This window comes from Hyperolius riggenbachi, chromosome 4 (genome assembly GCF_040937935.1).
Source record: "Hyperolius riggenbachi isolate aHypRig1 chromosome 4, aHypRig1.pri, whole genome shotgun sequence".
Taxonomy (NCBI): Eukaryota; Metazoa; Chordata; class Amphibia; order Anura; family Hyperoliidae; genus Hyperolius; species Hyperolius riggenbachi.
The window spans coordinates 487,236,445-487,249,465 of NC_090649.1; the positions used below are offsets into that span (position 1 = coordinate 487,236,445).

Genomic DNA, 13,021 nt, shown 5'->3' on the forward strand with positions numbered 1-13,021 from the left:
CTGCCCACATTACGATTTTCTGGTGTCTGCTGCCCTCATTACGATTTTCTGGTGTCTGCTGCCCACATTACGATTTTCAGGTGTCTGCTGCCCACATTACGATTTTCAGGTGTCTGCTGCCCTCATTACGATTTTCAGGTGTCTGCTGCCCTCATTACGATTTTCAGGTGTCTGCTGCCCACATTACGATTTTCAGGTGTCTGCTGCCCACATTACGATTTTCAGGTGTCTGCTGCCCACATTGCGATTTTCAGGTGTCTGCTGCCCACATTGCGATTTTCAGGTGTCTGCTGCCCACATTGCGATTTTCTGGTGTCTGCTGCCCACATTACGATTTTCTGGTGTATGCTGCCCACATTAGGATTTTCTGGTGACTGCTGCCCACATTGCGATTTTCTGGTGACTGCTGCCCACATTGCGATTTTCTGGTGACTGCTGCCCACATTGCGATTTTCTGGTGACTGCTGCCCACATTAGGATTTTCTGGTGTCTGCTGCCCACATTACGACATTCTGGTGACTGACTGCTGCCCACATTAGGATTTTCTGGTGACTGCTGCCCACATTACGATATTCTGGTGACTGCTGCCCACATTAGGATTTTCTGGTGACTGATGCCCACATTGCAATTTTCTGGTGACTGCTGCCCACATGGCGATTTTCTGGTGACTGCTGCCCACATTGCGATTTTCTGGCCCACATTACGATTTTCTGGTGAACACTGCCCACGTTACGATTGTCTGGTGAATGCTGTCCACGTTACGATTTTCTGGTGAACGCTGCCCACATTACGATTTTCTGGCCCACATTACGATTTTCTGGTGAACACTGCCCAAGTTACGATTGTCTGGTGAATGCTGTCCATGTTACAATTTTCTGGTGAACTCTGCCCACATTACGATTTTCTGTCCCACATTACGATATTCTGGTGAACGCTGCCCACATTACGATTGTCTGGTAAATGCTGCCCACGTTACAATTTTCTGGTGACTGCTGCTCACGTTACTATTTTCTGGTGACTGGTGCCCACATTACGATTTTCTGGTGAACTCTGCCCACATTATGATTTTCTAAAGGCCCACATTACGATTTTCTGGTGAACTCTGCCCACATTACGATTTTCTGGCCCACATTACGATTGTCTGGTAAAATGCTGCCCACTTTACAATTAATTTACAGTGAAACGCTGCCCCATTACGATTATTTGGCACCTATGGGGGGGGCCCCATCCAAATATTCGCAGGGGGGCCCAGTGATTTCTAGTTACGCCCCTGGTCGTACAGCTAAGGAATAGATCATTAGTAGTAAAGAAAAGAGTCTCATATGGTTTTCCAGTACAGAAAGAGTTAAAGAGAACCCGAGGCGTCTTTTTAAAATCTTGCTAGGACACAGAGGCGTGTCCTGTGCACAATGACACGCCTCTGTCTCCTCCTATTGCCACCGTTCCCCCCTCGGGTTCTGCTGTTCTGCTATTTGTAGTGGGGGACTAACGGCGGCATTATGAGGACACAGAGGCGTGTCCTGTGCACAATGACACGCCTCTGTGTCCTCCTATTGCCACCGTTCCCCCCTCGGGTTCTGCTGTTCTGCTATTTGTAGTGGGGGACTAACGGCGGCAATATGAGGACACAGAGGCGTGTCCTGTGCACAATGACACGCCTCTGTGTCCTCCTATTGCCACCGTCCCCCCCTCGGGTTCTGCTGTTCTGCTATTTGTAGTGGGGGACTAACGGCGGCATTATGAGGACACAGAGGCGTGTCCTGTGCACAATGACACGCCTCTGTGTCCTCCTATTGCCACCGTTCCCCCCTCGGGTTCTGCTGTTCTGCTATTTGTAGTGGGGGACTAACGGCGGCATTATGAGGACACAGAGGCGTGTCCTGTGCACAATGACACGCCTCTGTGTCCTCCTATTGCCACCGTTCCCCCCTCGGGTTCTGCTGTTCTGCTATTTGTAGTGGGGGACTAACGGCGGCATTATGAGGACACAGAGGCGTGTCCTGTGCACAATGACACGCCTCTGTGTCCTCCTATTGCCACCGTCCCCCCCTCGGGTTCTGCTGTTCTGCTATTTGTAGTGGGGGACTAACGGTGGCATTATGAGGACACAGAGGCGTGTCATTGTGCACAGGACACGCCTCTATGTCCTATCAAGATTTTAAAAGGACACCTCGGGTTCTCTTTAAGAAACGTCAGTTGTTATCTATGCAAAAGAGCTTCTCTGAGCTCTCCGATCCACTAGGTGGAATACAGTCCTGTTTTCTGAAGAGCTTAAACAGCCAAGAAATAGTGAGAGACAGCATGAGATAAGGGTTTGCTGCAGGAAAGTTCAAAGGGTCATTAGCTCTGCTTTGTTTTACAACTTAAAATACAGAGTAGATCCAAAGATATCACCAGCACACCACAGATTATAGCCCACCTTTTATTGTGCCAGTCTCCACAATATTCCTGAATTGTTTTGGGGGCCACGCAGGGTCCCCCTTTATCAAGGCATGCGGTTACACAGCACATCGAAAAACAAATACTTTATATATGAAACTAATCCCCAATACCCCACCCATAAAAAGCGATCTTACATTGACCACATGGTAATTACCATAGGTAAACATAACTTTGCTTCTTATAGTTCAGGTAATCAAAACTTCTTTCAATGAATATACAATACTAGCCGACCCGCGTCGTAGCATACGCCGCATCTTCAATCTATCTAATAGAGTACGTGCCTCAACCTTGAAGCAAGAAGAATAAAGGTGGGTACACACATCAGATAAAAGTCTTTGGAAAATGAAAGATCACAGACCAATCTTACCACCTTCCATGTAGTATGAGAGCCACACCTACACAGTCTATTCTATGGAGCTGCACTCCCCATCAGACAGAAATCTTACCCCCTTCCATGTAGTATGAGAGCCACACCTACACAGTCTATTCTATGGAGCTGCACTCCCCATCAGACAGAAATCTTACCCCCCTTCCATGTAGTATGAGAGCCATACCTACACAGTCTATTCTATGGAGCTGCCCTCCACATCAGACAGAAATCTTACCACCTTCCATGTAGTATGAGAGCCACACCTACACAGTCTATTCTATGGAGCTGCACTCCCCATCAGACAGAAATCTTACCCCCCTCCATGTAGTATGAGAGCCACACCTACACAGTATATTCTATGGAGCTGCACTCCCCATCAGACAGAAATCTTACCCCCTCCCATGTAGTATGAGAGCCATACTCTACACAGTCTATTCTATGGAGCTGCACTCCCCATCAGACAGAAATCTTACCCCCTTCCATGTAGTATGAGAGCCACACCTACACAGTCTATTCTATGGAGCTGAGCTCCCCATCAGACAGAAATCTTTGCAAGATGCTGCACACAAAGATGCTGTACACATGCAACCGATCAGTATCTGCAAAAGATCTGTTCCTGCAAAAGATCAGTACCTAAAATACATTCATAGTCTATGTCTGCAGATCTCATACACACCTTGTTTAACGGACTTCATCTGCAGATCAGATCCACCAGGATGGATCTTTGGATCTTCAGATGATTGTCTGATCTGCAGATGAATATCCGTCAAACAAGGTGTGCATTATGCTGGGCATGCATGGTATGTTTTCTACCGTGTAATCGAGCCGCTGGCTCGATTCCCGCGGGCGCCCAGATCGATTCCCGCTCGTCCCCGCGAGCGCTCTCTTATTTTCCACTCGTTTCTTCTTTTGTCCTGCCCGCCGGTATCTAGCGCAGAATTGATCCGGCGGGGTATTGGACACGGCTCGATTACATGGTAGAAAACATACCGTGTATGCCCAGCATGAGATCTGCAGATATCATAGACTATAAATGCATTTTGCAGAAACTGATTTTTTGCAGGAACAGATCTTTTGCATGTGTACAGCATCTTTGTGTGCAGCATCTTGCAGAACGCAATGGACGTTAAGGTAAGTGCCTGTTTTTAATATTGGGAGGTGGGTGCGGACGGCTCTCCCCGGCGCTGACCACGCTTGGAGGGGGGTCGCCTGCGCCACCCAGCCTCCCCTTCCGGGGTGCTGCTGTGGTTCCCAGGCAGTGAGAGTGCCTGGGACCCCGCGCTTCCCCGGTTGTATAAAAAGGGGGCATTGGGAATCCTCCCTGTGGCGCTCCTGGATAGTGCTAATGTAGCATGTAGCAGTGTTTCTTGCGAATTTTCACCTAAGTCATTTTCGCATCGAAAATCCCGTTTTCGTTTTTGGCGAATTTTCACGCAAATCTTCAGAAATATTTGCGTTTTCGAAAATGCATTGTATGTGGATGCTTATGCCCTTATGCAGAAAAATGTCCACAATAATCCGCATGGAAATTCAGCCTATGCGGACGTTTATACGTAAAAATGTCCACAATAATGCGCAAGAAACTTCTCTGAATGCAGACGCTAATGCCCTTATGCGGAAAATGTCCGCAATAATACGCAAGTAACGCGAAAACGACTGGCATTAGCCGAAAATTAACGCGAAAAAATTAGATGGAAAATTTGCCTGTCAAAACGAAATTAGGCGAAAATTCCGTAAAAATTTTCGCTCATCACTGGCATGCAGCAGGGCGACCCCTTTATTGTTTTTTTGACTCTGCATAGTTTGGCATGCAAAAGCAATTTGCGTGAGCATTGCTTAATGAATAGCCAATTAGGCCAGATTTGCAAAGCCAGACTTGCTAGGGTAGGCCTCTTTTCCACGGACAGTTGATAGGCAGTAAAATGCCTCTCAAACTCTTACAACTGCTCACTACTGCCTGGTAACAGCTTGCTGCTGCCTGGTAACAGCTTGCTGCTGCCTGGTAACAGCTTGCTGCTGCCTGGTAACAGCTTGCTGCTGCCTGGTAACTGCCTACTGCTGCCTGGTAACTGCCTACTGCTGCCTGGTAACTGCCTACTGCTGCCTGGTAACTGCCTACTGCTGCCTGGTAACTGCCTACTGCTGCCTGGTAACTGCCTACTGCTGCCTGGTAACTGCTTACTGCTGCCTGGTAACTGCTTACTGCTGCCTGGTAACTGCTTACTGCTGCCTGGTAACTGCTTACTGCTGCCTGGTAACTGCTTACTGCTGCCTGGTAACTGCTTACTGCTGCCTGGTAACTGCTTGTTGCTGCCTGGTAACTGCTTGCTGAACACACAGCTCAACAGTCCATGGAAAAGAGGCCTTAAACTTGGTGTTTGAGCACGCATACATTTTCTCATGCAAAGTACTTCTTCTTCTTACTGGAAGGTTGAGGCACTTACTCTATTATATATATAGATTAAGTGCATACTGTGCTATTCAGCCTGTAATCTCACCGTCATGGATATGCCCATATCACTCTGGGTGTCATGTTGTGCCAATTAACTTCATATTTGAATTCCAATGCCATCCCCTCCGTCCGTTAGTAGATCAGAAATGCGTGCATCGGGTGGAAGATTCCACCATTCAGCACCGCAAAACCAGCCGAACCAAAGGCGTTGCTTTACTCCACCACTAAGGACGGAGGAGCGTCATTGCCACAAGCTGATCAGTGGGCATGGATGCGTACGTAATCGTCGCATAGGGTGGGCGCGGTTATAGGAGGGGCGGAGGATTGTCATCGCCGCAAGCCGAGGAGTGGGCGTGAATGCGTAAGTAATTGGCGCATAGAGTGGGTGCGGTTATGGGCAGAGGATACCCACGTAGAGTAGTAGGTGTGATTGTGGTACTGCCTATGCCACTTCACCAAGCACCCCTTAAAGTGAATGGGAACCGCATTTTAAAAAATGAGATAGATACTTACCAAAGGAGAGGGAAGGCTCTGGGTCCTATAGAGCCTTCCCGCTCCTCTCCTGGTCCCCTCGTTCCAGTGCTGGCGCGCCTGGTTAGCAGTATTTGACTAATTTAGTCAAATACAGCTTTACTCAGCCGAAGGAGGCTTCAGAAGTCTTCAGGGAGCCCGAGTGCTCCTGAAGAAGGGCGGCCCTGTACTGCGCCTGCGCAAGCACGCTCTCTTGCACGCTCACGCCTGTGCAGTATGGAGCCGCACGCCTTCTGGAGGACACAGCTCCCGGAGACTTCCAAATACCCTTTTGGCGGGGGATTGAAACGGGGGGAGGGGGAGCCAGCACAGGATAGAGAGCACCGAGAGAGGAGACGGAGGGCTCTATACAACCTAGAGCCTTCCCTCTCCTTAAGTATTTGCTTCATATTTTAAAAAATGCGGTTCCCATTCACTTTAAACTAATGTCTGATGGTGTGCCTGCTTCATCCTGGAACACTAAAATACAGAGTGTGCTTTATAATTTGCAAATATGACAGACAACGTTATAGAAAAAAAAAGCTATATAACTGAAAATTAATATATGAGACTCTTTCTTTGCTACTAATGTTCTATTTGTTATGCGTACTACACATACAATTCATTAAAGTATATTTTTTGCTGCTCTTTGCAGGTTTGCTTTAAACTGACATAGGACTGCTATGGCTTCTACCCCAAAACTTAAAAGCACACATAAATATAGATGGCTTCTTTGTTAGTAAATAGAGCATTTCAAAGACATTCGAAGTTCACAAAACCAACATTAGATGGCGACATTGAACCACATATAAAGCATCAGGAGTTGAGTTACTAAAGTCAGAGAAAAATGGAGATAAAAAAAATAAGTGATCAAACAAACCTGGACTGGAGGTTTTTTTTTTTTTTTAATGTCTGGTATAAGGTGACTAAAGTGTGGAGACCTCAAATGGGTTGTATCAAATCCGCAGCGCTGTACAGAGTATATTATCACTTAACTCTCCCCCAGAGAAGCTCACAATCTAATCCCTACCATAGTCACATGTTTATGTACAGTGGAGGAAATAATTATTTGACCCCTCACTGATTTTGTAAGTTTGTCCAATGACAAAGAAATGAAAAGTCTCAGAACAGTATCATTTCAATGGTAGGTTTATTTTAACAGTGGAAGATGGCACATCAAAAGGAAAATCGAAAAAATAACCTTAAATAAAAGATAGCAACTGATTTGCATTTCATTGAGTGAAATAAGTTTTTGAACCCTCTAACAATAAAAGACTTAATACTTAGTGGAAAAACCCTGTTTGCAAGCACAGAGGTCAAACGTTTCTTGTAATTGATGACCAAGTTTGCACACATTTTAGGAGGAATGTTGGTCCACTCCTCTTTGCAGATCATCTCTAAATCCCTAAGGTTTCGAGGCTGTCTCTGTGCAACTCTGAGCTTGAGCTTCCTCCATAGGTTTTCTATTGGATTAAGGTCCGGAGACTGACTAGGCCACTCCATGACCTTAATGTGCTTCTTCTTGAGCCACTCCTTTGTTGCCTTTGCTGTATGTTTTGGGTCATTGTCGTGCTGGAACACCCATCCACGACCCATTTTCAGTTTCCTGGCAGAGGGAAGGAGGTTGTCGTTCAGGATTTCACGATACGTGGCTCCGTCCATTTTCCCGTTAATGCGATTAAGTTGTCCTGTGCCCTTAGCAGAAAAACACCCCCAAAGCAAAATGTTTCCACCCCCATGCTTGACGGTGGGGATGGTGTTTTGGGGGTCATAGGCAGCATTTTTCTTCCTCCAAACACAGCGAGTTGAGTTAATGCCAAAGAGCTCTATTTTGGTCTCATCAGACCACAGCACCTTCTTCCAGTCACTCACAGAATCATTCAGGTGTTCATTGGCAAACTTCAGACGGGCCTGCACATGTGCCTTCTTGAGCAGTGGACCTTGCGAGCCCTGCAGGATTTTAATCCATTGCGGTGTAATGTGTTTCCAATGGTTTTCTTGGTGACTGTGGTCCCTGCTAATTTGAGGTCATTCACTAATTCCTCCCTTGTAGTTCTAGGATGCTTTTTCACCTTTCTCAGAACCATTGACACCCCACGAGGTGAGATCTTGCGTGGAGCCCCAGAGCGAGGTCGATTGATGGTCATTTTGTGCTCATTCCATTTTCGAACAATCGCACAAACAGTTGTCACCTTCTCTCCCAGCTTCATGCTAATGGTTTTGTAGCCCATTCCAGCCTTGTGCAGGTCTACAATTTTGTCTCTGACATCCTTGGACAGCTCTTTGGTCTTTCCCATGTTGGAGAGTTTGGAGTCTGCTTGATTGATTGATTCTGTGGACAGGTGTCTTTTATACAGGTGACTAGTTAAGACAGGTGTCCTTAATGAGGGTGACTAATTGAGTAGAAGTGTCTAACCACTCTGTGGGAGCCAGAACTCTTAATGGTTGGTAGGGGTTCAAAAACTTTTTTTACTCAATGAAATGCAAATCAGTTGCTATCTTTTATTTAAGGTTATTTTTTCGTTTTTCCTTTTGATGTGCTATCTGCCACTGTTAAAATAAACCTACCATTGAAATGATACTGTTCTGAGACTTTTCATTTCTTTGTCATTGGACAAACTTACAAAATCAGTGAGGGGTCAAATAATTATTTCCTCCACTGTATGTATCGTGTAGAGCATATGTCATAGTCTACGGCCAATTTAGGGGGAAGCCAATTAACTTATCTGTATGTTTTTGGGATGTGGGAGGAAATCTAAATACCCAGGGGAAACCCACACAAGCATGCGGAGGACATACAAACACCTTGCAAATAGTGCCCTGAACGCCCCCCCCCCCCCCCCCCCACCACCACCACCACCACCACCACACAACCTTAAATTTCAATAAACAATGTGTCCCACAAGTACGATTGTGTTTCATATTTTGACCCCTTATGCCATTTTTGACACCCCTGCACTATAGCTCTGAAATAAGAGAAAATGTTTTTATTTATTTTTTTCAGACAGACTTTTTTGAACAAGTTCAACATTTAGCAAAGCTGTGTGAGTCGGTGGAGGAAGTCTAGATTTTTCAAAGTATAAGGCCTTGTTCATGTAAATCGCAATCGCTGACACCAGGGTTTTGCGATTTTGTGGGCGATTTCTTTTAGCGCCTCCCGACACTTACCTGCGCATTGGGGATTTTTTGTAAAGTGCTTTTCTAAGCGCTTTTGCAGAGCGAACCGTTTTTTCACTTCCTGACATTAGTCAGGAAGTGAACTCTTTCACCCGGAAATGAATAACTACAATGTATTTATTCATGAAAGCGCTCGGGAAATCGCTATACAAAGAGCTTTTTCAAGCGCTTTGTGATTTCTCTATACTTGCCATTGAGGCAAATCTCCCCGAAAATGGTACAGACAGCACTTTGGTGAATATATATGTGTCACTTGCCCGCCCGCTCTCGTAACCCCTGATGACGGCGGAAGGCAGAAACTAGTCGGGACGAGAGCGGGCAATGCCACACACATCTGATCGTAAATACTTTGTTGGTAGTACCACACGGAGTGGGAAGCAGATATTGCCAAGAGGGTTCCTACTGGAGTAGGACCCTCTGAATGTGAGTTTTTATTTGCTATTTTTATCTGGAAGACTATGTACTCAAATAAATTTGTCTTTTACAAATTCCATGGAGAGAATCCCTTATCTCCTTTCTTTATGGTGCACTGAGTGGCACTTTTTAGGAGTGAAAGAACACACATACGGGATCTCTGAAGGTGGAACAAAGATATTCTGATGCTGGTCACACAGCGCTGCTGTTTTTGTCTGACAGAAGTAGTACAGGGCCAGGCTGTCCATAGCTTCGTGGCAAGCAGCTCGCCTATGCAGGGGAGCTGTTCGCCTACATCTCTAGTTGTGAAGTGCTGAATTGTAAAACATGGCCTGGTCACTAGGGGGTGCGTACGTTAAAAAAGGGCGCCGGGAAAAAAGGGCGCAGGGTTTTAAAAGATAATCATGAATAACGTTTAAAAAAAATTGTGTTATATTTCGTTTAAAAATAATGTTTTATAAAGTTATAAATCATTAAATAATGTGTATAAAATCGGCAATTTTAAAAACGTTAATCTTCCCTGTTTAAAAATTGAAATTTATAATAACGTTTTATAAAACATTAATAAGAATTTTACTAAAGCTATACCTAACCCTACTCTCACACAGAACCCTCCCTGTACCTATCCCTAACCCCTAGACCCCCCTGTTGGTGCCTAAACCTAAGACCCCCTGGTGGTGCCTAACCCTAAGACCCCCCTGGTGGTGCCTAACCCTAAGACCCCCCTGTTGGTGCCTAAACCTAAGACCCCCCTGTTGGTGCCTAAACCTAAGACCCCCCTGGTGGTGCCTAATCCTAAGACCCCCCCTGTGATAAGCATTAATAAAGTTTTAAAAAAATATGGTGCGGTTTTTTGTTTAAAAATGTAAAAAAAAAAAAAATATTGTACGGTTTTTCGTTTAAAAGTAATGTTTTAAAAAAATATTGTACTGTTTTTCGTTTAAAAATAATGTTTAAAAAATTATAAATCATTAAATAATGTGTAATCATGAGAAACCGTTATAAAACATTAAAAGTCTCCGGGCGCCGCTTTTAAAACGTTATTTTTCTCCAGCGCCCTTTTTTCCTGTTGGGCGCCGATTAAACGATATTTATTATGGGAGTGAATGGCGGCGCCCTTTTTGTCCACCTGCCTCATGCGCCCAAATTTCCTGCTTCCCTAGGGCGTATAAACCTCTGGGGCTCAAGTGGTTAATATGTTGTATTATATTGTGATTCTCAGCTGATGTGAAATTCTTTTTTTCTTACAGATTTTGGAGATCACGTTGCTGGTCGCCGGTTACATAAACACGATTCAGCAGCAGAAGATGGCAACCCACCACATGTCTGCCCCCGCCCTCCTCTCAGGGGAGGAGTCAAAGGCCAAGCAAATGGGAAGCCAGATCCTTGTGACAAACAGCCGGCCCACTAAAGGACCAACGTTGCTATAGCGATCTCATACCGGCATATTGCTATAGCGATCTCACTCCTGTGTATTGCTATAGCGATCTCATGCCTGCATATTGCTATAGCGATCTCATACCTGCATATTGCTATAGTGATCTCATGCCTGCATATTGCTATAGCGATCTCATGCCTGCATATTGCTATAGCGATCTCACTCCTGTGTATTGCTATAGCGATCTCATGCCTACATATTGCTATAGTGATCTCACTCCTGTGTATTGCTATAGTGATCTCATGCCTACATATTGCTATAGCGATCTCATGCCTACATATTGCTATAGTGATCTCACTCCTGTGTATTGCTATAGAGATCTCATGCCTGCATATTGCTATAGTGATCTCATGCCTACATATTGCTATAGCGATCTCATGCCTGCATATTGCTATAGTGATCTCATGCCTACATATTGCTATAGCGTTCTCATACCGGCATATTGCTATAGCGATCTCACTCCTGTGTATTGCTATAGCGTTCTCATGCCTGCATATTGCTATAGCGATCTCATGCCTACGTATTGCTATAGCGATCTCATACCTGCATATTGCTATAGCGATCTCACTCCTGTGTATTGCTATAGCGATCTCATGCCTACATATTGCTATAGCGATCTCACTCCTGTGTATTGCTATAGCGATCTCATGCCTGCATATTGCTATAGCGATCTCATACCTGCATATTGCTATAGCGATCTCACTCCTGTGTATTGCTATAGCGATCTCATGCCTACATATTGCTATAGCGTTCTCATACCTGCATATTGCTATAGCGATCTCACTCCTGTGTATTGCTATAGCGATCTCATACCGGCATATTGCTATAGCGATCTCACTCCTGTGTGTTGCTATAGCGATCTCACTCCTGTGTATTGCTATAGCGATCTCATGCCTGCATATTGCTATAGCGATCTCATGCCTGCATATTGCTATAGCGATCTCATGCCTGCATATTGCTATAGCGATCTCATGCCTACATATTGCTATAGCGTTCTCATACCTGCATATTGCTATAGGGATCTCACTCCTGCGTATTGCTATAGCGATCTCATGCCTGCATATTGCTATAGCGATCTCATGGCTACATATTGCTATAGCGATCTCATGCCTGCATATTGCTATAGCGATCTCATGCCTGCATATTGCTATAGTGATCTCATGCCTGCATATTGCTATAGCGATGTCATGTCTGCATAATGCTATAGTGATCTTATGCCTGCATATTGCTATAGCGATCTCATGCCTGCAATGCCTGCATATTGCTATAGCGATCTCATGCCTATATTGCTATAGCGATCTCATGCCTATATTGCTATAGCGATCTCATGCCTACATATTGCTATAGCGATCTCATGCCTGCATATTGCTATAGCGATCTCATTCCTGTGTATTGCTATAGCGATCTCATTCCTGTGTATTGCTATAGCGATCTCATTCCTGTGTATTGCTATAGCGATCTCATGCCTGCATATTGCTATAGCGATCTCATGCCTGCATATTGCTATAGCGATCTCATGCCTGCATATTGCTATAGCGATCTCATGCCTGCATATTGCTATAGCGATCTCATGCCTGCATATTGCTATAGCGATCTCATGCCTGCATATTGCTATAGCGATCTCATGCCTGCATATTGCTATAGCGATCTCATGCCTGCATATTGCTATAGCAATCTCATGCCTACACATTGCTATAGGGATCTCATGCCCGACGTTGCTATAGCGATCTCATGCCTACATATTGCTATAGCGATCTCATGCCTGCATAGTGCTATAGAGATCTCATGCCCACATATTGCTATAGCGATCTCATGCCTGCATATTGCTATAGCGATCTCACTCCTGTGTGTTGCTATAGCGATCTCATGCCTGCATATTGCTTTAGCGATCTCATGCCTACATATTGCTATAGCGATCTCATGACTACATATTGCTATAGCGATCTCATGCCTGCATATTGCTATAGTGATCTCATGCCTGCATATTGCTATAGCGATCTCATGCCTGCATATTGCTATAGCGATCTCATGCCTGCATATTGCTATAGCGATCTCACTCCTGTGTGTTGCTATAGCGATCTCATGCCTGCATATTGCTATAGCGATCTCATGCCTACATATTGCTATAGCGATCTCATGACTACATATTGCTATAGCGATCTCATGCCTACATATTGCTATAGCGATCTCATGCCTGCATATTGCTATAGCGATCTCA

At 45.0% G+C, this 13,021-nt stretch overlaps 1 protein-coding gene across 1 annotated transcript in view; it reads left to right on the forward strand.

Moving 5' to 3' along the window:
• Positions 1 to 11,691, forward strand: part of PLEKHH2 (pleckstrin homology, MyTH4 and FERM domain containing H2) — a 229,527-nt gene extending 217,836 nt beyond the window's left edge. The window contains exon 30 of the mRNA XM_068279711.1: positions 10,616 to 11,691. Within this exon, the coding sequence (XP_068135812.1) occupies positions 10,616 to 10,795 (180 nt within the window). The 3' untranslated portion in view covers positions 10,796 to 11,691. The remainder of the gene's footprint in view (positions 1 to 10,615) is intronic.
• Positions 11,692 to 13,021: the final 1,330 nt, after the last annotated feature.